This window comes from Lepisma saccharinum, chromosome 9 (assembly GCF_977018435.1).
Source record: "Lepisma saccharinum chromosome 9, izLepSacc3.1, whole genome shotgun sequence".
Classification (NCBI taxonomy): domain Eukaryota; kingdom Metazoa; phylum Arthropoda; class Insecta; order Zygentoma; family Lepismatidae; genus Lepisma; species Lepisma saccharinum.
Genome location: NC_139237.1, coordinates 79,373,681 through 79,401,023, shown reverse-complemented (window position 1 = coordinate 79,401,023; position 27,343 = coordinate 79,373,681). Strand labels below are relative to the sequence as shown.

At 38.6% G+C, this 27,343-nt stretch overlaps 1 protein-coding gene and 1 long non-coding RNA gene across 3 annotated transcripts in view; one reads left to right on the top strand and one right to left on the bottom strand.

Moving 5' to 3' along the window:
* Positions 1-626: 626 nt before the first annotated feature.
* The window catches only part of LOC145992180 (uncharacterized), a 32,594-nt gene continuing 5,877 nt past the window's right edge, over positions 627-27,343 (bottom strand). Inside the window, exon 2 of one of the 2 annotated variants that reach the window (XM_083128497.1) lies at positions 627-1,622. In XM_083128497.1, the coding sequence (XP_082984623.1) occupies positions 708-1,622 (915 nt within the window). In that variant the 3' untranslated portion in view covers positions 627-707. Of the gene's footprint in view, positions 1,623-14,405; positions 16,090-27,343 lie in introns of those variants that run through there. The other variant, XM_083128498.1, reaches the window with a different exon arrangement.
* The window catches only part of LOC145992181 (uncharacterized), a 29,735-nt gene continuing 29,390 nt past the window's right edge, over positions 26,999-27,343 (top strand). The window contains exon 1 of the long non-coding RNA XR_014442131.1: positions 26,999-27,243. This is a non-coding gene — a long non-coding RNA (uncharacterized LOC145992181). The remainder of the gene's footprint in view (positions 27,244-27,343) is intronic.

Here is a 27,343-nt window from a genome sequence, read left to right as displayed (position 1 = left end):
TATATTATCTCAAATTAATATTAATACAAGGCTCTACGACGACAGGAATCCAGGGTTCGAATCTCGGCCGGGCATGGGCGTATTTTGTGAATGTCTCTTCACCAGTTTCTTCATGCCTTTACTCGTCCTTATCGTCGCGATTAGCCAAATGTGGCTTAAAAACGACGCTAAATCATTGTTATTATAATGGCTTGAGTAGTTTGTGAATGATTACTTTCTAGTAGTTATGATGTGCTCAGGTTAGCGTAGTAGTGTTATTTTGTTTATTAGATTGTTGTCTTTGTCAAATCAAAACTTATATTCACTCTGTTACGCTGAAATGAAAAACTCAATATGCTGACCAAGGCAGAAATTTGTAGAATGTTCTAGAACAACTTTCTAATAGTCTGGAGGGGAGTAATGTTTGTGTATATATATCGTCCTGTCTTGTATTGATTCAGTTGTACTTGGTACAGAGTCTGAAGAAGACCTTGCTAGAAGGTTGAAACGTTACGTTTAGTTTATGTTTTATAATAAATTAAATTTCTGCCTTGGTCATCATATTGAGTTTTTTATCTCACGGAAACAAGGCTTAATGGTGTTATAGCTGAAATGAATACCAAAAACTGAAAAGGGAGAAAAAGTAATAATAGTAGTACTGTTAGTTTTATTCTTTCATTGTAATTATTGATAATTACACAAGACAGCACATCAGAAGTTTGAATGTCTTAACCAGTCTCAGCTTTAAATAAACTGGTGCCATTAAAAGGGAAGTTAGTTAATAGTCCAAGATCACCGAGTTGTTTCTTGATGTCGGAGGATATTCTTTCGAAGTAGCTGTTCACTTTCTGCATGGCTTGCTGAACAGGTTGGTCCACCAAACTCTTCTCCAATTGACTGGCGTCCACCGCGTGGTTGAATAGGACCTGCTTCGGTTTGCTCAGCAGAGTCTTCATTTGTTGAGTATCGGAGGTGGCTTTGGTCTGCAACGTGTCCCTCAGACTGGCCAGGCGTTTGCCAACTTTCTGCAGCTTGGGGATGTCCACGCCTGACTTCCTGTTGTGCTTTATCTTGGAGGCTAACTTCCCGAGCAAGGTGTCGGCCGCCCGAGACAGACCGCGCAGTTTGTTGTAGTAGCCGTCGATCGTGGAGTCCCAAGACTTCATATACTTCTCGGACTGGAACACCAGGTAGCCTGCTTCCTTCTCGAACTTGTCCAGTATGTTCGGCACCATGTCCTCAGTCTTGTTGGCGCTCAGCAGAAACCGGCTGGCGCTGGACAGAAGCGTTTCCGAGGCAGAGTGGAAAACATTTCTCGACCTCCTTACAACGTGATCCTTGGTTTCTTGAAACTCCTTCTGCATGCTTTCGAAGAGGGAGTTGGCGTTGTTCTCCCATTTCCAGAAGTCAACGAACAGGTTCGAGTCGAAGGCGCTCAACGCGTTCTTTATCTCTTTGCTGGAGCTGGAGATGTTCTTCTGCAGAATTGTCGTGGTGCTGTTCGCTTTGGATGCTACCGCAATCGCTACGTTTTCTTGCAGGTTGCCTGCCGTGGAGATGGCCGTTGCGCTCTGACCAATCACTCGTCCGAATTCGTCCTTTATCTCATCTACGCCGGCGAACATGGAGCCATTGGTCACGTTCTGGAACGAGGAGAAGGTAAAGCTAAGGCCATGAAAATAGTCCAGTCAAGGTCACACTGCCCATCCGCAGTGTTGTCAATGTAACAATCTCAACCGACGATATCAACCGCACACGTAAAGTCACGGACATTGCCGGCTTGTAACGATTCCATTGAAAGTCAATGTATTCCTTACAAGCCGGCAGTATCCGTGACTGTACAACGCGCGACTGAGCAGCTTAGAAGAAGCGTGACAACACTGGAAGGACAGGGGTGTGGAGGAGGCAAGGGAAGCTCCGACCTTGACTGGTTTATTTTCGTGGAGAGAGCAATAGCTCGTATAATACTACAGTGTCGCTCGAACGAAGCTTATGTAGCTCAGGTGCAGCTAACTACATAGATGAGGCTTTTGAGAACTTGTTTTCCATTTCCACATTAACAATGGAGGAGAGGAAGGCAACCGAGCTAGGGATTGCCAAATCCGGATAAAATTTTATCCGGGTATCGGATACTTGAAATGTTCTGATATTCGGATTATCCGAAATGTCCGGATAGATATGATTTTACAATACCGGACACTTTCCCAATTTCTTTCATATTTCGCATACACACTAATTTAGACCTCTTAATAACGAATCTGCAGTTAAAATTTGTCGCTCAGGTGCGGAACTTGCAAAATAATGTGTAGAAGGTTGCGATTTTACAATACAAAAGAAAGGCATAAGTTTCGTTAATAATTCGAATACTCACTAATTATGGAGTCCTGATGACGTATCTGCAGTTAAGATTTGGTGGTCACGTGTAGAAATTGTAAATTAACGTGTAGAAGGTGTAAAATAACGTTGTGAATAACCACGCTGATTCTCGATACATAAATAACAATGGGAGCCATTTTTCTCATGTGAACAAGTGACGTTCGCAATTCGTTACGTTGTGTTCAGTACCCAAGGTTGTTAAAGTGTTGTGCTATATGCGAGACCTGTTATTCGTTACGTTTCGTTTACACAAGGTTGCTAAAGTGTTGTGCGATAAGTGAGACCCTCAGTTGTTCATGTGAGGAAGATGGCGTCTTTTGAAGGAAGGAAGTAATGTCAATTTTTCCGTAAGTTTTGCTTTGGAATAAGCCATTTTTTAGTTAGTTTCGGTTGGGTAAATATTAATAATACGGAGGAATTCGTTCATATTTCGCATACTCACTAATTTAGGACACTTGATCACGATTATGTGGTTGAAATTTGTCGCTCAAGTGCTACGAAACTGACATTTTTTGACGGTGTCTGGTCGCAATTAGCCTTAAACCCCTCTAACCATGCACGGGTAGCCCCACGAACCATGCACGCGTAGCCCCACAAACCATTTACTGATAGCCCCACAAACCATTCACGGATAGCCCCACGAACCATGCACGGCAAGGTTAGGTTAGGTTAGGTTAGGCAAACATAGTTAAATTTTGGGGTCGTAGTAATATCAGGAATATATATATTTCGTTCTTTAAGTATTCTAAACGCAAAATCTTGCGATAAATAATGAGCAATTGTGCATTGTCGGTTGCGATCACGGACCCCCTTATTTTGCAAGTTCCACACGTGAGCGCCAAATTTTATCTGCAGATTCGTGATTAGGGAGTCCTAACTTATTGAGTATGCGAAATATCAACGAAATTGGGGAAGTGCCGGGAAAGTTTTTCGTTTATGCTATTCACATATTCTTATATTCGTCATGTTCGTATTTCACTGTTAGGATTTTCTACAAATACTTAATCAAATCTGTACTATCTGGATATTTGGGTTTCCGTTGCATCCGAAACGGATATCGGATGTGTGGTCGTCCTATACAACCGACACAGAGGGAACAGATATTTCAGATGACGAGTGGAAAAAGAATTTGCGCCCTTCAATTTCGAATTTTTAAAACGGAATTTACTGAAACTAAATATTTCCACTACAAAATACTAGTTATATTTTATTCAAACTATATGGTTAATTTTTGAGAATAGGATTTGTCTATAGTACAGGTTTCAGAAAATAAAATGAACTGAATTAAGGAGGCTCGTTCTGAGGAAATTGGGGGAAACTTTAAACTATTGAAAATTATATTATTATCAAGCCGTCTACGAGATTCGAACCCACGATAATTAGTTTCGTTCAGATGTGACAACTCTCCGGAGGGCGACCCTCACAGGACAGACCTCACCCTCACCTTCCGGAGATTTGTGAGGGTGAGGGAGGTTGAACAAAAATGACCATCTCTGGTTTCGTTACGGCAACGACTCCACAACAGAGACTCACTCCAATGGATGTGATATCACAAGCAGCCTTCTATTTAATATTCTTCCATACTGTCCCATATCAGCAAGGCCATGGAAGGAATGATCCTCCGTAGACTACAGCCACTGGCAGATGAACATCACATAATTCCAAACTTCCAGCACGGCTTCAGAACTGGACTAAGAGCAACAACGAAACTCACAAGAGTGGTCGACTTGCTCACCAGCCAGCAGAGCCATCGTAAGTTAGCAGTAAAACGCCGCTACCTGACTGCTACATCCATCTACTACAGAGCTACCTAGGCTACCTAGAAGACCGTTCATTTATATCCAGATTCCAAGGAGCAGAAACACATACTGGCCCGGTGTGTGCGGGTGTTCCACAAGGATCCACGCTTGGACCAATCTTATACTTCCTATACACAGCATATGCGCCTGTTGAACCAGCTTGCTTCCCAGCGTACAACGCCGACGACGCAGCATACTTTGTCTCTAGAAGAACCTTCCAATGGAGCTGCAGAGCCTTAAATAAACAACTACAAGGCTTAGGATCCTGGTCGACCAATAGGAGAATCAATATAAATAGCTCCAAGCGCATGGCAGTTCACTTCCAAAGAACGAGAAGATGCAATCGGCAACCGGAACTTACCTAGGTCAACCAGTTCCATTTGTGGGTTCAGCCAGATACCTAGGGCTCACTCTGGACCACAGCCTGACGTTCAGACAACATGTTGAAGAAATCAAACACCGAGGCAACCAACGTCTCCTCGGCCTATACACCATATTTATAAACCTAGGCCTGCCCATGGAAACGAGGCTACAAATATACAAGATGATGATTAGACCCATAATCCTGTATGTCATACCAGCTTAGAACAACATTGCTCCTACCAATCTCAAAAAGCTGCAAGTAATTCAAGATAGAGCTGCAAGAATCATCAGTGGTCACTCTAGAACAGAGGCGTCTCCTGAACGCATGCGTAGCATGCACCTCATGCGTTCAGGAGATGCCTCTGTTCTAGAAGAACAACCAACCTACAGATTCACGAAGACATGGAACTTGAAACTTTACCGTACCTAATAGCAAGAGACGTCCAAAAATTCTGGAGAACGTTACCAACACATATCAAACCTACAGTCGGCGAGATAGGCAGACAACCACTAGGAAGGGCCAACACCAGGTAATACCCAAGACTTTCACCACTTCAAGTAGACCCTTCTAAGGACCACAATGGCGAACTCTTCAGAGACCCACCACTACCACAGCAACGCAGATGTAAACTCCAAGCGACAGAGGCAGGGGTGATAGAGGACATGTCAACAAAAGCATAACGTCAATGGGTTAAATCCTCTTATTACAAATAGAAGCCAGGCTCAATGCGACACTTCACAAATAAACACCTATTATATTTCCTTCCATCCATACTGAGGGGAAAAAAAACTAGGTATGAAGTACACACTATACAGCATTATTGCACTCATAATACTGGAAACATTGATTTAACTACACATTCGAACACACCACCACCAAACTTTTCCGCGACACACATTACAATTTTTCCCAAAGGTCTAATTGATGGTCATTTTGGCACTAAATTCACCTCTACATCACCTAAAATGTAGCTACACCCCATCCTAGATTGAAAATTCAGGAAATGACGCTGATTAGAATTGCATAATTACAGATCTCATACTGCCCCACTGATTAGAATAAAGGCCGGATGGTGTCGTCGCCTTTCAATCAAAGGGTCCCGGGTTCGATACCCGGTGCGGGCTCATGGTGGTTTGGAATCCACTTGAAACTGTATGTCCAGTCCCGATTGGCCTATCTGCGATTAAAGTGGGCTTATAACAAAGACTAATTCGAATAATTAATATAATTTAAGAAGTTTAAATTTATGAAAGAACCGTATCAACTCAGTAATGATTTGGGCCTCCCTGATGGCATAGCGGTAACGTGGTTGCCTAGTAATCAAGGGGTCCCGGGTTCGATACCCGGTGGACTCACATAGTGGTTCGGATTCCACTTTAACCTGTAGGTCCAGTCCCGATTAGCCTATCTGTGCATAAAAGTGGACTTAAACACTCATACCCAGTAATGTTTTACGTATTCTATTGAGTCGAAAATTTAGACACATTTGCACATAGTACTTTCCTTCTCAACATCAATTTGGCCTTTAAAAAAAAACTTAAATTAATGAAGTGCACTGACCTAGTCTTGATTGTAATTTATTGCAAATTTAATTCCGACCTCTAAACATTCTAATATTCTCATGTTTGTTTGTGCGTGTGTGATATATTTCGTCCTTTAATTAATGAAGAACGCAGGTACACGCATTTTTGCGCTTCCGTCACGTGTTTTAATTACTATATTAAATTGAAGAGGTTAACGCAAGAAGGGTCTATCCAACTCTCCGCTGAAAAACCATCTTCGTACTGGAGTTGGAAGCTGGTGCCACCTAGTATCTCTTGTGCAAACTACAAGGTTGTAGATTATGCCCAGTAACCTGTATTGTGTTATCTGCGAGTCACGTATTGTAAGAAATTTCAAAGTACCTTTACTGTTCTTCGTTTGTAAAAGATGTGCGATATAACTTCTTGTATTCCACAGTTGAAAATAGGTACATTCTACTTCGTAAAGTTTCATTATTTTTTAGCGACCCACCCTGACACTCAGAATGTGCATCTTAATAAAGATGAAAAACATCTATTTTTTCAACTTTAATGTGTTACTTCCTTGCAATGCACGGGGCACATACTGAGTTTAGGGATATGGTCTTACACATTCTCAGTGAACCGACGTTCCTGGGTTCGAGTCCGGCCTTGGCATGGGCGTTCTTTGTGGGTGTCCTTTCGTCAGTTCCGTCTTCATCCTCATCGTTGCGATTAGCCAAAATCTGTAAAAAAAAGCGACGTAAAATAATAAGCAAATCAATTCATCGACTTAGGAGTTGATGCGATCAGCACCACTCTCCGGCAGCCGTTACTCCTCCTGGAAGAGCCTGGAAGAACCCGGAACCGCTAAATGCAAGGATATTGTCATTCATCTCGGGAATCGAACCCATGTCTCCTACATGGCAGTCAGACGTATAGTATCAATAGGTTAAACGTAACAAAATCCCCACCGTATTCAAATGCAGGAGCAATTGGCCTGTTGAGGCAAAGCTCATTGCAGATGGCAGCACCTATATTATACCGTGCACTTATGATTATAGCAAGTGTTATCCCATTTAAAAACAGGCATGAGGGAATTCGATAATGGTCGTGAAATTGTTAGGCTATGTTAAACCTGAGAATTCTTAGAACGCCAGTGTAAAAAAACTAGAATTTAAGGTAACAGTATGGTATAGTGAAAACACATTTCACTCGTTTATTTCCTAATTATTTACATTTGTACTTACCTTATATGCATAGCGGAACATTTTTGAGCGAGGGAGTTTGCTTTTTTGATTGAAAAAAGCGTATTTTTTCACATTACAAGCATTTATTGTTCGTTGCTAATTCGCGGGCAAATCTTGACTCACGTTGTCTATCGTCAGCTGATATTCAGTGCTTCCAAACTTATTAACCGAAAAATGCCGCACAAACTATTCACAGAAGGTTTTTAAGCGAAAATTGATCCACAAACCATTCACGGAAGGTTAGGTTAGGTTCAGTTTGGTTAGACAAACAGAAAATTAAATTTGAAAAAAAAAAAAAAACTCACACGTCATCTTGTAAAACTACCGCGTGGTTGCTACACTAACAGGGGGTTACATAATCGAACGCACGGAACATTTGATTCACCTAGTCGACGGTAATGGTGGCAAGAGCTATCGTGCATCGGAGATACATTAATGTCGAAAAATACATGATTTACCGGCCGAATAAGTTGAACGAAGGGAGAAAACACTTCCACGAGCTTCCAAAAGTCTACAGAAACTCAGTTCCGTAAGTAGTTTATCTTGTAAATTTGAAGAAATGTGTTTTCACTACACCATACTGTTACCGAATTTAAAAAGAGAAGCTTGTAAACTACATGGTAGATATAAAATATTTGATTTAATTTGATTTAATTTATCTTCGCTTTTGGTGTTTTCGTGCCACTTTTGGCTAATTTGCGAAGATGGGAATGAGTGATGACATGATGAAATTGATGAATGGACACTCACAAATACCCATGTCCAGGCTAGGATTCGAACCCAGGACCCCTAGCGTCGTAGCGCGATGTGCTAACCACTCCGCGATATAAAATATAAAACTAACGTTAATATTATCATGGTATTTGCTTACGTCATATAAATTTTCACAGTTTGAGTACTTTATTGTTGAGCTCACTGCGTTAAATGATAATATAATTATTTGCTCCGTCTGTGGTTTGGTTTTCATAGACTTTATTTATAATTGGCGTTTTTAAAACCACAAGCTATACCACTTTTCAACACGGGTATGAAAAATGATACTTTTATATGTACATTCCTAAAACACACACACACATCCCATGGATGTCCGGAAAGGGGGGCAAGGAGGGCGACGGTCCACCCTGGAAAACGAATGACAATCTCAATGTTATATATTATTAGTGCGTATTACCCAATATAAGAATGCTGGGTAATACGCACTAGTCAAGTTCACAACTGACTTCCACTAGGCTAGGCAAAACAAAGTTTAACGATTGCTAGTGACAACTGACTTATGGCCCACCCGGTATATACAGTATTTCACTTACATAATTCATTTTAATCACAGTAATTTATGTTAATTACTGTAGGAACATGGCAACTTCAGACAGAATTATTATTATATATATATTTTAAAGAGAGCAACGCTCTTATGGAGGAAAATATGCCTCGTTTGCCCCTTTGGAAAAAAAATACCTTGCTTGTCCCTCCCTGTTAACGTCCATGACACACACACATTTCTTGTCTCGTAAGTCGTAAAACTCGAATGTATTCAAGTTTGAAACCACTGTAAACAGAGAGAAAGGGGGTAGAAAGTACATAAAAATCTACTGACACAAAGAAGGCGATTTTATTATTGGGAAACGGTATAGTGTATGACTCTTAGTACATTTTCTGGATTATTTAGGGGTTCGCTATACCAAAGTTCATAGATGTTCCTGGTTCGAAGGCTTGCGTGTCATTGTGTTTTCCCCATCACCCATTTCCTCATTTCATCATTCTTCCTCGTCGTCGCGATTAAGCCTAGAGGTTGTCACAGTCAGATTTATCGTCGACCTGCATCATTATTATTATTCTAATCCTTGGCCGTGCACATTTTTTTTTCAAGGTGTTGAGTGTTTTTATTTGTATGTATATATATTTGATCTGCCAAGCCAACGGGAGTAAGGGAGGAAGTCGCGAGTCTGACGGACGAGCACCAGAAAGCTCACGTTTTGCATCTGAAACTTAGGAAATTCGGCCTTAACGACAGCCATTCAAATATCTCGGGTTCCAGCAGCCGGACTGAAATGAATTTTTTACCAGCGCAGCAACATGTATGCAAGGACGGATGTGTGTAGATTCGTCGCAATCAAGCAAGAATTACGGATGTCAGATCGAATTGGTTGTAATCGATCAGTTTATGAACACAGATTGCAGTTGAGCCGTTGGCGCGAGGCTGACCCCCACCTAATCCTAACGTACCCTAGCAGAAGCACGCTTTGTCGAGGCTGGGAGACAATGGAGCGAAGAGGAATGACCTCGTGGGAAGCGTACCCTAAACGACTGTGAAGCGTTCTTTTTCGAAATCCTCATAAAACGAAAGGACCTGCCATTTCGACACACACTTTTACCGCGAGTTCTAAGGAGAACACATCCACGCGCTCCGAACGTTGAGACTACCATTGTGCCGACTCGTCGTGTGTTGTTACCTTTTTGGTGTGAGGACGAGCGGAAGTGCGCCAGCCTACTGTAGTCTTCAGAGCGAGTTTGTGAGAAGTGGCCGTAGGCGAGATTTTGTCTTTTTTGTGAAGTGAAACGCCCATAAGGATGGCCGGCTGACAGTAAAAGAGAGGAGGAGGGCCACCATCGGTCCGCCCCGATGCCAGACGAGACGCCCGACGAATGCCTACATCATGCTGAAACCCCGAGCCTATGAGATGCCACAGAGGGAGAGAGAGATGCTGAACGCTGCCATATCGACGTCCCGACGCTTGAGATCGTCCGACGGTGCTGGAGAAGTCGCCGACGACGCCCATGAATGACCCCCTACCGCCCAGATGCGACGTCCGAATGACGCCTGACCACAGAGATGCTCACTGACCCCGAGAGGAAGAAATGCCGAGGCCCCTGACATTTCCCGAGCGACGCCGACGACCCGTCGTCACTGATCCGCCGAGGACCCCGATGCATGAACGCTCTTCATCTTCTCGTCGTCGCGATCGTGGAAGAATAGGAAAACCTTTCGAGTGCATACTAAGTGATTTCAATCGCCCGCGAAGACGCCAGGATGCGCCGTGGAACCAGAGAGATGGTAACGTATTCATCTGTATGATTGTCAACACGTACCGGCTCGATTGATATTTAGAGAATGCCCTAGAAATTCGTCGACGTTTTGCAAACGCCCACACACCTCGAAACTTCGCATCAGACTCCCGTTGCGCTTAATATTTGTATTTAATTGTCTCAGGTCAATTTTACTCACTTCTTGTGATTATTGATGTTCTTAAGTTCACTGTTGTTTGTGCTCCTTTTGTATTGATTGAAGTGCGTACTGCTAGAGTAAAGCGCCGCCCGCTTAATTGTTTAATCAATTTGAGGTTTGTTCATTTTAGTATGTGTCAGCGCTGTGTCGCTGCTAGCTACGTCAGGTCGCGTATGTGATTATTGTTAAAGTATTTGCCTGGTAATATTAATTGATCGTCGCGGCGAAGTGTTGAAGTCCCGCCCGCTTGAGAGTATATGTTTGCGTCACTCAACGGAGGTTATTGTTATGTTTAGGACCACGTGAGGTCGAGTAAAAATGAAAAACGTCCACCCACGTGAGCGTAATTGCTGTTGAGACGCTTTGTTTATTCTGGATAAATAATGTATTGTCACCGCACCGACTTATTTTTAAAGGTAAACTTAACTAAGGGCTGGCTAGTGATTTGAAGTAGCACTGGAGCAATTCATGAATGACCTGATTAAACAAAAGTCAATGTAAAAGTAAATGTGAATGCAATAATTAGGGCTCGTCGTCAAAAACCTGTGCATTTTATGTATTATTTTTGTTGATGTGCCCCGTAAGCTGGATGTGTGAGTGAATGAGAGAATGCAAGAGGAGGAGCTGTATTGAATTGATAGAATATACTTTTTACTTTTTATGTTAATTTGGGCAATATCATTTCATACGTATGTCGCTACCCGTGATTTTCAGGTATGCAGCTAGCCGCTTCCCGGCTATGGGTAAAAGTCTGGTAATTGAACGTATATGTGTTTTTTTCTGATATGGCTAATCGCTATGCACTGTTGGTCACCGTCCCTATACACGAACTCAACCTGGACCGTTAAGCACTTTCACTTGTCCGAGGGAGATTTTGCCGCCTCTATCTCGGTAGTGGTAGTTTTTGTTTTCCCGGGCAAGGGAGGGCGTTTACAAGGTAAGAAACAAGAAAGAACGAATGAAGAATCCCGATGCCCGTGATCGAAATACACACAAATAGTTGTAAACCAGAAAAGAACATAAAAAGCAGAATGAGCCAAATGACACCTAGTTCAATGTTCCTTGATAGCCATACGCTACCTAGAAGGTCGGGAGCTACTCTACCTTTGCGCTTTAATGTATTGCTACACTGCTACACAGCTTCATAAGAATGACACCCTTGGAAACCTGTGACTCGCTACAATTGCGATGAACACTGAAGTGAAAGGGCGGGTGGACAATTGCGATGACATTTTAAATCTTCTATCAAATTGAAGGCGGACTTAACACCCCGTAAATACCTCTTACAAGAGAATTATGTGGAATATTGATATTTCGGCTGGTAATTTGGTTGAATCAAGTTTTTGAACACGGGCTAGAGCCAACAGACACTTTTTGAAGCTACCCGTTTCCTCATGTGTGTGAATACACCTTCCAACTCTCTCGTCGATTTTAATGTCACGGTTCTTCCTTTTCTCACCTTCTAAATTAAGTTCCATCCGCATGTTCTTGATGTTGGTGTCTTCTGATTGGCTCTTGAGGCAGGCCAGAACATCATGATTCTTGAATGCGGTCTTCCAAGCCAACTATTTATTTTGTTGTTCCAACCTTCTACAGCATTATTAGTTCTGTGGCGCCTTTGGTTAGGTTAGGTTAGGTTAGGTCCTGATCGTCGGAATTGTCCTACCATTAATTTGAAAAATGACTTTCATCGTCAAAATCATCGCAATTATTCTTGATTTTAGCTTCATCGCAATTGTCCTAGATTCGGATAATGTACAGCATCGTGAGTCAGTGTAAAAACCATGCTTCATGAAGCGCAAACGAAACATTTAACATTTTCCACCTAAAACACTGCTTCAGTTAAAGTTACCGTGTTCTTGTAACGATTTGTACGTACCAATCTCACTTCAAATGACCAGTCATTTATAATAATTAACACAAATTACTGTGACTGAAATTATGCTGAATTTGTGAAATATAACGGACGCCCGTGCACATGGCAACCAGATGAGAAAGATGGCCTCTTCGGACACAAGAACGCTATCGTTTCCAAAGCAAAGAAAAGGTTTAGCAGTGAACAGTCAACAAGACTGCAGTGCCTGTGGTAGGGGAGGGGTAACAACATTCAACAGTAAGTAGCTTGTGAAACAGATCTATATTTGTGATTTTCTTGAGCGTGCATATATATATATATCTCTCTCTCTATTCAATCTCTTTTATCTCACTTCACTTGTTCTTCCCTTTCCCTCTCTTTCGTTCTTATCTCAATCTATATTTCTCTTTATTTTTACATGTTTCTATCTTCTTATTGTCCGCTTCTCCAAGGAATCATTTTCCATTTCTCTCATTTCTATATTTTTCTGTCTTGACTTATCTTCCGCTTTTCTAAAATATGATTCTCTGTCTCTCTCTCTCTCTCTCTATCTCTCTCTCTCTCTCTCTCTGTGTGTGTGTGTGTGTGTCAGTGTGTCATTTTTTCTGTTTCTTTCCCTCTCCTCCCAGTCACTTGTTTTCTTTCTTTCTCTCTCTCTGTTTTTCTCTTTCACTCTTTCACTTCAACCCTCGAAAGAGTTTCTTTCTAAATCTTACTTTATTTATTATCTCTCTCTGTCTCTCTTTCTCCCCTTACCCCTCTCTCCTTTACTCTTTTCCGTTTAAGGGCATGCGGAACAGTTTTAACGGGGCTCTTCCCAAGCTCTTCCCCCTGTGGCAGTGTTGCCAATTTAGCTCTCTTGGAGCCAGATCTGGCTCTTTCGTGCACTCGTTTGGCTGTGAACTGGGGCACTTGCCCCCGTGCTCCCACTGTGATGCCATCAGTTGTTCCGGCCCATATAGACGAACTTTTGCCATGATTATACATTTTGCACGTGACGTGATATTGTTATATTGGCAGCGTCGCCCCACCCCTTCTTATATCCCCAGTTAACTTTTTTTTATAGCGCCGTGTTGACATGAAATTGACATAATATTGTTATCAGGGAATCCTTTATTTTGGATTTCATACTACCATCGGTGGATTATTGAGATGGGTGATGCTGTCGGATCTTGATGGTGAAAGAATAAATTGTCATCAATTTAGTTCCCCACCCTTCGACAAGTAACATTACTCTAGGAGGCACTTTATCCAACCTTCGTAAATCTAGCTCCTTGAAAGTCAGTTTTAACTCCATTTAAGGTGAAATTTAGCTTTTTTATGAGCATCAGGAGTGCGGCAAAATTTTGTGTAGAGGCTATGAAGACCATGAGAAAGTAATTGCTGATAAAAAAGTTCAAATTTTCACCACCAGGTTCAAATGTGGCACTGAAGTAATAACTAGTAATTTGAATTTATGTCTACGGCAGTGTTCAATATGTAGCGTGTTCCACAAGTTCCAATGTTTCGTACATCTAGTCTCAATTAGGCTATTTGAGCTTAAAGCCGGTTGTAGAGTAATATAATAAATGTGTTATTAAAATTCAAGGTACAATGTTATCTCAGTAAAATGTTACGGACATTATGCAATGCTATCTTGAACTCAAATTACCCAATCCTGTTGTTCTCACAAAAAATGAACGTTATTTTATCATTTGAAGGCAAGGGTTTAAATAAAGTGATAATTGTGCCACAAACTATTCAACTATAACATTAATACGTTATTGCATAGTTGTGGTTTCGGCAATGACACATGGTTTTATTTATTTTGATTGCAATATTATGAAATACAATTATTAATTAATGACATTAATTATTTAAATTTTTATAGCCCATTATTTTATTTATTTAGTTATCTACTACTTTATTTATTTATTTATTTACATAATATTCTCAATTACATATCTACAAATTTATGTGTATTACAGAGTAAGGTATTATTAAGAATTTTAGAGGTTTAATATTTGTTCATTATTAGTTAATTTTCTTTATTTTTTGGCTTTAAATTATGTGATAGATAATAAATATTAGACAATTTATTAATTAAAAATTGTTCTTTACATTTTAGTGTTTCCATTAATAGCTATGTTGTTAAGGGCTCTACCCTAGAAAAGTTGTGTTATTCATCAAATTACTTCACTTGTGCAGGACGTTTGATGAACTAGTTAAAATTTGGTTTCAAACATTTATTACGAGTTGTAACAACTAATAGTTTGGAATAGTTTCTTTTAGCTTTTCCGCTCATTTTAACAAAGTTCAAAATTTGCTCTATCACAACCCATGAAAACAACCAACCAAAGTTACTGTTACTATTTTAATTAGATCTTCACGATGTTGATTTTTAATTTTACAAATAATTGTTATTTTTGTTTAGTGTTATTATTATTTATTAAACTTATTTGAACATGTAATAACATCCTGATATTACATTCAAATGACTGTACATATTATTATTTTCCTTAAGACTTACATTAGTATTTAATTTGTTATTTTAGTGTTCATAATGTATTTTTAATATTGTAATAGAGCAAATTGGGACATATGACATAGGAGGAAGTAACGCTTTTTGTTTACTTTTGAGACCACTTTTTACCAACTCTACATGTACTCTACTTGGACTTTAGTGACGCCAAACGTAAACGTACATAAATAATGTTGTGCTTATTTGCTTTAAGGACGGATCTATAAAGCAATGAATCTAAGACTACTTTTAAGATCAGGACAAAAGTGTGCGAATTAGCAATTTTAAAATTGACAGAGTAATGCACAACATGTGTTTATATCCGACTCATGTGTGCGAATAGGATTAACAGTATAGAACTTCAATACTATTTAAAGAAAAGTACGAAAGTTATCTGTACCACTTATTTTCTTGACTTCTTCGCTCATTTTCATTGCCATATTGTTCAATTGCTTTTTGACATTATATATACTGTCCATGACAGGCTGGTCAAACAAGGTATTCTTGATGATGGTGAAGGAATCCAAATTCTTCTTGAGTAAGATGTGCGAACGTTTCAAAAGATTACCAATGTCGTACGAATCGTAGTTAGCTCTTTGCTTGATCGCTTGACTCAGGTTTTGCAAAATCGGAATGGCTCTTCTCACGTCGTCGTTACCTCGTCTCTTTATCTTCTCGACAAGCCTGTCCGCACCACGGGACAAATTGCGTAAGCTTTCCCCGTAGTTGTCCACCGCCGTACTCATGTGACTCAGCAGGCGATTATTATCTTCCGCTATGCTCTGCGCCTCCTTGTGGAACTTGGTTAAAATGTCGTGTATAATGGATTGCGTTTCGGAAGCGTCGAACGTCTGACGTCGCATCCATTGGTCCATGTCTTCAGATATCCTACTCCTCATGTTGAAAAAGTTGTTCCGTTTTGTAGCGAAAAGGAAGTCTTTAGCCAGAGCCAGGTCCCTGGGTGCAGAGTTTAAAACGTTGTCGAATCTCTCGTCCCACCTCCAGAAGTCGATGAACAAGCCTGGGTCTGCTTTCAACATCTGCTGGACGTCGCGGATTGAACCGTTCGTATTTCCTCGCAGTTCTGTCGTGCTGTTGTCCACCTTTTGCACAACGGCGTAAGCCGTACCGTTCTGCAGTTCCCCGGCATTTGCTATGGCGACTGAACTGGTTCCAATGACCTCCCCAAGTTCGTTCTTGATTTCCTCCACGTGCACGTATACTGGACTCGGAATGGCAGCATTCTGGAAAATAAAAGGTTAATTAACATTCGTTACCTATGTACATTTTCCAAGTTTAATTCATATAATTCAAGATCGGTCAATACAGAACTGGTAAGATATTGTACGAAAAACAACAACACTGAAACGACTTGTGAGAGAAGATCGTTTGCTGAAGAATACTTTGGAAGGTACAGTGGGTGCATAAGTATTACCAAGCATATTGTTCATCACCATGTTTACTCTCTCCGTTCTATGCAATGAGATATTCCAGAATTGGAACCAAACGCCAAACAAGTGGCTAATAACCCTTTCACCAGCACATATAAAAATCCATTCCTTAAATACCCGTAGGATGCAAGAGAAAGAATAATGAAAGTAGTCATGGACAATTTGGCGAGTAATGCTTGTGCATCCCACTGTATGTAGGAAATAAACACAGGAAGAAACAAAATGCTGTTTCAAACAAGGAAGGTTTCTAGCCATATAGAGAAATATACACGGCATGAAAGGGCAACACTGAAGAATTGGTGCCACAGTAATATGCAACACATTGAATAGCACAACAAGACTGTCTCTCTTGAAAATTAAGTATCCATTTTAATAGGTCGGTATTGCTGCTACAACTATTTTTCGTCCTCTTGTTCTTCCAACGCTCCAAAATTCTTCTTTTAGTCTGTGCTAAGAGAACCAAACCCAAGAAGCCTAACCTAACCAGGTGTTTAAGTTGTGTCCGATAAGTGAGACCACCAGCCAATGGCAATGCTTAAAACAGTTGTAGCAGCAATCACTACCGTTTTAATATAATTAGAAGTGTTAAGTTTAACATTTGTTATGTATGTTATTATTTGCAAACAATAGGGTTCTTCTTCACATATATTTTCGAATTGAACTCTATAATAAGTAGATATAGTAATATCTTCCGATTTAAATAATCACTTAGCTAGTGATCATGTAAGAACAGACAATCTCGATATTTTAGTTCCTATTTAACTTATTAAGTAGAAAATGTATTGCCTAGCACAAAAATTAAATTATTTTTACATTAAGAAAGTTATTCAACTTTAAACTCAAGACTTGATTAGTCACTTTTTTGGATTCTTCATTGCATTTTAAGCAAGCGATTTCAGATCGTCATGTATTCCACTCACAGATCTCTAGTTTCAGAGCGGAAATATTGCCCAAATATTTTAGCTTACGCAGCTGGGAGAAATGCGTTGGTGCAACATATGGGAAAGGCAAAGCAAGTGAGTGTCAAGAATCTCCGGTTACCGCACACAATATGGCAACGTTTAACACGCAGTATTGTCGAGTTCACGTACCAACTTTCTCACCAAAAGAAAATAGAACGTTTCCATTTGTGACCTTTACAACAGATATTGATGCCACGTTTGTATCACGTATATTACAGACACAGGCTGAAATCCAGTTGTGAGCAACAATCTGGCAACAGCGCACGTTCTGACAGCCACCTAATCTCCTGTATCCGATTGTAGGTTCTACCTCGTCAAATTTCCTTCTACTATTCCGCGTTTGGTAGAACCTGTCGACAGTTTCGGTGCCAATGAGAAACGAGGAAAAAATCGTCTGCTGGGCAGCGAGGAGCGAATGGAAGCCAGAAGAGAGGCGCTTACGTAGGCGCTGTTGCGACGTTGCGTATTTTAATTGGCTGCCTGGCTTTGACTTTCCCCAGCACGGAAAAAAGCCAGCGATCGCCTAGCGCGGGAACCGGGACAGGTTGTAACAAACGCGGTATAGTGTCTGGTTTCTTTCTATTCATTTGCATTACATGTCATCGTCATCTGTTGGTCACTTTTCCCTGCATACAAATGGTATTTCCGGCCTGGTATTAGATTTTTAAGTTTCCACGTCTTGGATTTGTCTCGTTCATATGAGCAATTATAGTCTATGTTTCGTACATAATATTAATACTTATAAACCATTAATAAAAAATAACCCGAAACTGAATAGCTATTGCGAGCACTTACATCAAAACTTATACAGAAAGAAGAAAAAAGAAATTATTTCATCATTCATCCATTTCTCATTATATTAGTATTCCATACTAATTCAACTTACCATAGATTACAATTGTTAACTATAAATAGAGCAGAAAATCAGAAAAAGCTTTCATGTTTCTTAATCTAGAATCATGTTTATCTCTTAGCAACATTGACAGCAAAAAGTCGAAAATGGTACATTATTGTCAATAATCTTTTCAATTGTTAAAAGTCAATTCCCTATATGTTTCTGTAACAATGATAATATAATTATAATGATAATATAATAAGACTAGCAAGTACGAAACAATGCAAGTACAGAAATAAATATATCACAGAAATCACTGAATAAATTTCCGATAAATTTGACAATTTTTTTGTGTGGATCATATATTCGAGTAGGATATAATTTCTTGATCATATTTCTTAAAAAAGTGATGTGCTGATATAGGGGTTTGTTACATTGTGACATGTGATAAAAAATAGAAATATAAAAATATTGTTATGTAGAATAAAATGTATATATTTTGTAATATTTATAATTTGTAGATCAGATGGCTAGTTATTTCTAATAATCTTCTACTACATATCAAATACACACACTCACAAACACAAACACAAACAAACATACACACGCACATTATTTTGTGGTCCTTTTCAAAGATTTTTCTCTAGACGAGACCTGTTGTAGCTTCGAGCCCCCTAAATCCGAGCCTTAAAAATAGAGGACTTTCTGGACATAAATGACTAAGTAATCAATGATTCAAGCTATTAGGTCCAGAATAAATTAATTAAATCCATACCAAAAGGTAACGTTGATTGATTTGGAAAAAAATAATAAATCAACACTAATTATTGATATTAATTACTTGTATCTAAGCACACCATTTCTATTAGATCTTTCTACACGTCTTTCTACAGTTCTAGTTATGTTACTATAGTATAGTTTAAAAAATATTATGAATGTAAGCTAACGTCTTTACAAAAATCTATAGTTTTGTTGTGACTTACTCTAAACAAACAAGAAAGTTGTTCGGAATTGTGAAATGTTTTTCAAACAGTACAAACCTGTTTAGCTGCATTTTAAAACTATCATTTACTAATAAAGTCCATCTTATGTACTGCATTCTTTGATAATTCAACAAGAGCAAAAATAAGAGAAAATATTTGAAATCACAAACTGAACATCCGTACGCTTGTTTATGTCCACAAAATTTAATACATCAGTTCGAGTCACGTCTGGAATCTAAACGAGTCCCAAGAATGAAGTCAAACTAATTGTGAATAGAAATGTTTAAGTTTATTGTTTCCATTGTGCTTCAGGAATTTACGACGAGGAATACAATGTAATCAAAATGGGCCTTTCTCTCTCTCTCTCAGTTTAGTACAGAATATAATCTATTTCACCGATTTCTCGAATGAACTCAAGCCAAAACAATGGTACTATTTCTTTCCTCATCTTGACAAAAAATAAGAGCTGATAAGTTAGCATCAAAAGACCAAGAATGGTTCTGAAAAACTCCATGACCGCATCAATGTCAGTGATGAAAGAATTGTAGAAACCAACCATATTGTGATATTTTAACTGACCAGTAATTGAAATTTACACGCTCACACACGGTCGAGCAGATTAAATCCACATAAAAATGTACGAAACGGAACATTTTTAATTGGGGTTCAACCGTGAATGACTTCAGTAACGTGGCGAAATAACTTATTGACAACTAGTTCTTTAAAATGTTTAGGAGTGTTTAATCTTAGACTTTCACAACTGTAGTTCGAAAAGTCGTTTTCTTCCATCGTTGTTAGGTTATGACATTTTATTCAGTTTATGTAGAGAAATAGAGTTTAATATTTTCAAATATTTTTTAAGTTATAAACACCAACAATCCTGTATTTCCCTCAAATAATATTAAAATTTTATATGCATTTAGGAACAATTTATTTAAGGATTGTTTTTTTAAATAAACAGTAACACAATTTATTAAAAAATCTTTTATTATTTATTCATTTATACTTTATTTATACCTTCTGTAAAATAATTTACACAAGTTATATGTTTCATGAAATGTATTTATAATATTAATAAGTATATCAAAATTTATTTGGATACTATATTATTTGTTACTATTAAAGCTAAACAAGCAGATATCCTTCCGTCTTAGAAGATATGGCAAAAAGTTAATTATAAAGTTTCTCACTCTTCACAATATTTTTATTGTTTACACTTTCTTACATTTACAATATTAATTAATGTTAAATCAGTTTATAATAAAAATATTTAATTAAAACAATTTATTTTATTTGTTGTACCTCAATAATAATAATAATTTATGGGAATTTTAAACGCATGTATTTTTATCTAATTTATCAAATTTATTTAAAACAATCATTTTGATTTTCATTTCCTTGGAAAATATATCAATTTTATATATTCTTGCAGTGATTTAAGTTTTACAAGCTACTAACGAATTTTACCTTATTATTATGTGCAGTTATCCTCATAATATGGAATTATTGTGTATCAGTGATTATTTATTTTTAATATAAAGACGGCAAGATTTTTCTTGGAAAGTTCAAGAAGTTATTATAATATTGGCCCCAATTCATTTTTATTTAAATTTCGATTTTTTGAGAATTTTTATTTATCAGATATCTTGTGAAGATTTCTCCATTTTTCACTGTTAAATTAGTTATGATTATTAGTTAATTAGCAAAGTATTATTGGGTCATTTTTATCTTTTAAAACGTTTTATAGTTATTCTATATTTATAGAATATGGCCCATGTTTTCTTCGCTCACAACAATCTATGTATAATGAAATATAAACCAATATAAATATACGATCTGCATTATCCATGCTCACGTCATGTTCAGTTTACTCAAGTAAATCATTTCACTTTCTAATGTTCCTAAAAGTGACTCGAACAAAAAAAAGAAACATAATTACGTATTATTTTACTAAATATTGTTAATTTCAATGTTGACAAATATTGACTTAATCTACGTTCTACTACGACTGAATTTTGATTTGATTTGTAATTAGCGCACGTTTCCTTCGCGGAAGACATCAATTAAACTTAAATTTCATTTGAATCAATCACATCTATTCACCTATATTAGTCTATTACTTACGACATCATTCACCTTTTTTTGTCCTCTTTAAAATAATAGCTAAATTGTGGTACCTTGAAATGTTTTCTTGTAGTATCTTGGTTCATAATACCTGAAATAAAAGAACGAAATTTTATTTATATATTAATATGCAAAATATCATATAATTCATATCTCATTCAAAATGACATCCCCTTTATTACAAACAAAACATTATGTAGGAGTTGTGTATAATCATTAATAAAGTATACTTGGTGTTTGCAAATATAGCATTCCAACTTTGTAACTGAGAATAATTTAAGTTTAGTAAGGAATTATGTAAAATATACTAACTTGCGTGAGTTTTCCCTATACCATTTCTTGCAACAGCAACAGAACAGATTCTTCTCTGATTTTTCACAGCACACAATTATTCGCAATCAGAAAACTCGCCGTAGGAAGTATGCGATGGTGAATCAAATTTTGTTTTATCCAACATGGAAGTTCTAAAACTAAACTAAACTAACTTCGTTGGTGCAACAGTCCTTATTTTGAAGGGCAATAGCTACCAGACTTTTTTTTTCTTTTTACATTTGTAAAATTGTGGTGGCTGTTTTACAGATTCACTAAACTTTCCGTTTTGGCTATTCTTAATAAGATCTTATTCGTCGCAGTTGTACGTACCTTCCGTAATTATCCCTCAATATTATTCCTTTCTCGCTTATTCTTTTCGGAATTCTTTTTTAGAGAGTTAAGTTTCACGTCTCTACGCCGAACTCCGTGGCGGAGTGGTTGGCACGACACCAGGGGTCCCAAGTTCGAATCCCGGCTGGGAATGGGTGTTCTTTGTGAGTGTTCCATCCATCAATTTCATTATATCGTCAATCCTCATCATCTTCGTGATTAGCCAAAAGTGACCGAAAAGCAAAGTAAAATAAAACCAATTGAATCTATCATTCAATTCACGCTTCTTCATTGCATTAATTTTTTTCTGCTTAATATTCAACATTTCTTATTCTAACGATTATCCCCTTTTCCTCAATCATTAATTTGATTTTTGTTTTCGCTATAATTATTTTCTTTCGAAGTGTTACACTTTTATTCCATCTAAGTCTGAGATTATGTTTACTATTACTAAAATCTTGTCCTTCTTCGCGCGTAACCTCTATCACATTTATTCCATCTCGTTTATTCCGTCAGAACTCAACTCGTTATGTCGGTGGAGGCACATAGTGGTTCGGATAATCGGATTCCACTTTAAACTGTAGGTCCAGTCCAGATTAGCCTTATTGTGCATAAAGTGGACTTAAAACAGCAAATCAATCAATCAATTAACTCGTTATGTGGTTATTCCGAATTATTCTGCCTTCTTTTCAAACAATACTCGACCACTGTTGCACTTTTGTTGTTGGAGTTCCAGCAGTACAAATCTTCCACCATTCCATCTGATTCCAAAAAAGAAATTCCGAAGGCTTAAAGTATAATTCTAGTGGCAACGGCAGTGTCTTTTTTATTTGTAAAGCAACGACGGTTGATTAGTTTCGGTTCTTGAAGAGAATGGAATGTCTATTGTGATGATTCCTTTATGGCCTTTCCCTCCAACAAACAGAATTGATTGTCCTCCAGAGCATGGCTAATGTGCCTCTTTTTAGTACCCCATTCTACTTTCAACGTCTTCGTGCATGGGATTCAAGTCTGAAAAGTGATATCTTTGTATTATGAGAGAACGTAACAATGCCTATTGTACGTTGAAGAAAAGTCTGATTTGTTGTCCCAGTGGTGGCCCTTGCCCCACAAACCTTTAGATATCTCTTGATCCGTCATTTTTTAACAATACGGTTTAACCCTATTTAACAGTAGAACTGACTGAACTACACATTATGGACTACACGGATTATCTGCAAGCAGTTAACAGTGGATTATCAGACTGCGCATTACTTAATTTTCCTTCCACCCATTCAATCCAACCTTGCACGTATTGTCTCCACTATTATTGTTGCGTTTTTATTACTAACAATTTTATACTACACTAAAGTATAAAGAGTGGAGAACATCTTGGGTTTTCTGTGATGTTCACAGCTACTAGACTGGAGGGTCACATTGTTCCCATTGCACAGTTGGGTAGAAGTAACCATTATTGATATACGTCTACACGTAAACAATACTAGTTTACATTCAGCCAATGTGAACTACGCGTGACATGTAGATAATGTAAGCTATGAATACATGGCGGCACGCTATGGCTTAACAAAGGACGTTCTAGACATTAAATTCAATGGTGCAAAAGCGCGAACTTATATCAAGTTTTGGGAGGGGGCAAGGTTGGCATAAAAATATTTTATGTGTGTAAATATATATAATATCTGTCCCTCTGTGAATTGGGAAGGGGGGAGAAAATGCCTTGTCCCCCTAAAGTCGGCACTTATATCACGTTTGTTAGAACCTGTCCCGCTTCCCGCACTTGCTGATCGCTGGCTTTTCTAGCAGAAACCACGCGGCATTGCGGCTGCATACCGCGTGAACTCCGTGCTGGGGAAAGCCGAAGCCAGGCTGTGAATAAAATACGCGGAAATGCACAAATATACACAATTCCCCTTCCTGAATGTTCCAGCTAAGTTGACACTAAACACAAAAAGGACACAAACAAATATCACCAGAATAAATTACATCCTGAATATTTCAAAACGCATACTAATCAGCACCACGCTTACAAAACAAGCTTCTTTAACAAGACACAAACAAAACACGTGAGTTAGACCGCAACGTGGCAACAGCGTCTACGTAAGCGCCTCTCTTCTTGCTCCCATTCGCTCCCCGCTGACCAGCAGACGACTTTTGCCTAGTTTCTCATTGGCACCGAAACTGTCGAGTGATCGCTAGCGCGGGAAACGGGACAGGTTCTAACAAACGCAGTGCTGCCTTGCATAACGGACGCCTCGCACAACGAACGTGCGCATGGACCGGAAAATGTCCCGCATAACGAACCCGGTACCGCATTACGAACCACAGGCGAATATAGCCACACGATTAACCCCTCAGCAGGCGCGCGCTTCATTATCTTACACGAGTAGGCGCGTGGGGTACTGTACTTTATACACAAGTAGCAACCTGGTAGCAATTCATGTAAAAAACGATTGTTAAAAATGCTCTGAAAGAAATACCGACCAACGCGTCGAAAGCCGAAATAACAATGAACGAGATATTCCGTACTACATAATACTGTTGTGTAGGCTACGTATTTTTTATAACTGTATTGTACGTATTACTGTACTGCATTTTCTATGACTTAAAAATTAATAAATTCCTAGCATTTCCTACATTGGTGTCTTTGATATTCCCTGCAATTTTTCAGGATGTTTCGCGATTTTGGAGCGGCCTCGGCAACGGATTAAAATTATTCGCATAGTAACCTATGGGAAACAGCGTCCCTCATAACGAACGTCGTCCTTGAACGGAGGTGCGAGACACCACTGCAGATTTATAAAGAATTCAATTGTTGAAGAAGTGTTAGAAGTGTCTTGCACTCTTCCTTAAATTTACGAACAAATTTTCACCGAGGAAATAAGCTACATATGAAATATCCTCGTGATTCATGGGAAAATGTTACTTTGTCTCATGACTATCATGTTTTTGTCTACATATTCATTACAGTCAAGGCTTGGAATAGAATGCTTGATTTTGTTTCCTTGTAAATGATTGTTTTCAGCACACAAGATTGAAAAATAGCATTTTTACTTCACTGTGTCAGGATTTCTCAAACCATATGTTAAAGTTACTAAATTTCCAACTATATTTTGCTTTGTAATATGCACAAATGTGAAATTTGTACAGATGGAGACCTCTACGGTAACAGTTCGTTATATCGGAGACACATTTCTTTATTTTTACAGAAGAAACTACTTACGGAAATGAGTTTCTCTAAGGTTTCCAACGTTCGTCGAGGTATTTTCTTTCATCGTGGAATCTATTTCACGGGGAAATGATGTATATTTTTCACGAGAAATATCTCACCGACGCACAAGCGCCATTGCTTTCGCTACGTGAAGCGGATGCTGCATACGTTTGATGACGTAACCCCCTGTCAGTGTTTAAAACCCCTTTTTTTAACTATGCTTGCTAACCTAACCTTATCGGAAATGTTTCGTGGGGCTATCCGTCAGCTACCCGTGCATAATGTACAATTTGCACACGTGACGGACACGATAGTAGGAATTTTTCGGTGAAGAAGGTTGGAAACACTGCATACCTACAAGGCTAGTCAAACTCTGCCCGCTATATTGTGTGTTAAGGAAGCGAAAAAGGGAATAACAAAAACTACTTTCGGTACTACTTTACTATACCTGAGACACCTGGGAATGATCTCTTTCGCACTTTTTGACATTGCTAACGTACTATTATGCATTCCGGAACACTTATTTAGGTGAAATAGTGGAATTTGTTAGGAAAATAATGTACATTTCTTACATTTACGAGTACTTACTGTTCTTGTTTATTTCCACACACAACATGGCGATAGCTTACCGTTGATCGTTCGTTGAGCCAGTGTTTTGTCGATTTGGAGTGTGCATGCAGTGTTGCAAGCTCCTTTACCGAAAAATACCTACTTTCGGGGCGGATTTCAAAGCATGCTCAAATAAAAAAAAATTAAAAATTAAAAAAAAACACGTCAGGAACAAACCATTGACATAATGTTAGGTTAGGTTAGGCAAGCATAGTTTCAACAATTTTTAAAAAATTAAAAAAATAGGAATTTTAAATTAACTTTTTTACTTACTTATATCACTTTTTCAGCTTCATTACAATATAAATCGTGTTTGAAAATTTGGTATACCGAAAATTTATAGTTACATGTACTGTATGGTAGCGGCTTTCTTAAAGAATTCACGCATTCTTCTATTCAGCGGAAAATTACTCTTGAAAATGTACTCAGACAAGTAGCCCGTGAAGTGATATCTTTTGCGTCCAAAAACTGGAATTGAATGTCTTACATTGCGCCAAGCTCTTTCTATGTTCCGAGAGTGAACTGGAATTTCGTCGTTCATCATTCGCTGCTGGTTCTGTTGATGAATGTGTCCACTTGCCGGTGTATCGATGAACTCCACACTATGGTTAACTCTCAGGTGTCTGTAGCCTGCTCCGTGTAAGTTGATATATGCCTTCCAGCAGTCGGAGATTACAGTTGTTCCAGGAAGAATGAACTTCCGGATGACTTCGAGTAAAGTTTCCTCGTTTCGGTTTTGTACAGGAACCATGAAAAAACGTGTAGGGTTTCCCCTCTCGATTCCTCCAAACACCCACTGTCCGTCAAGAGGACGTGCCCTCCTATTAACACATTTCTTTGATTTTCCAAACTTTGCTTCATCTATTTCTACAATCACTCCCTGACCTCCTATCGGTGATGAATTTTCAATTACCCATTCTTCACATACTTGTCTACAGTAGTTAGACCAGTCCACAACTGTTTTTGAGCTCATGTCCAGTTCATATTCTATTAGAGTATTCTTGGGTATGGCAAAAACAGCCACATATTACAGAATTTTACAATTTTCGGAACTGGAAGTTTACTTCCTCCTATAAATGTACCCTTTCTGGCATATTGCTTAAATCCACACGGAATTCTTTTGTATTTTAACTTTCCACGTCCCTGGACTCTCTTCGAACACATGTATATCCAGTCACCATTTTCTGCAATGTGCAGTTTGCATACACTCCCACATTTTCCGCAATCCATTTCTTTCTTCACGATTCCATGTTGAATTAAAAATTCTACCGCATCTTCCACACCTGGCAACATCTTCACGGCGCATCCTCGACACGTCATCTTGTAGAGATAACACCGCGTGGCTTGAAACACTGACTACGGGGCCGTGCTACGAGGATTACGCGTACGACGCATTGTACTCTCGTCCACAAAGCAAATGGCCGCGCAGCAATAGCGCGTACAGTGCTCTCGTGTAAAAAAGCAATGGCGGGAGCAGGAATAGCACGTCGGAGAGAGATTTTCGTATAAAACCACATGGATTCGCATTAAAATGGACCAAAACTACATTCCGGAACATCTACAACGCTTCAGAAAATGATTTCCGTAAGTACTTTCTCCTGTAAATTTGAAGGAATCCGTCTCAGGTATAGTAAAGTGTTACCCTACTCTCTATGTAAAAACTTGTGTTTGTTTTCGTGTAAAA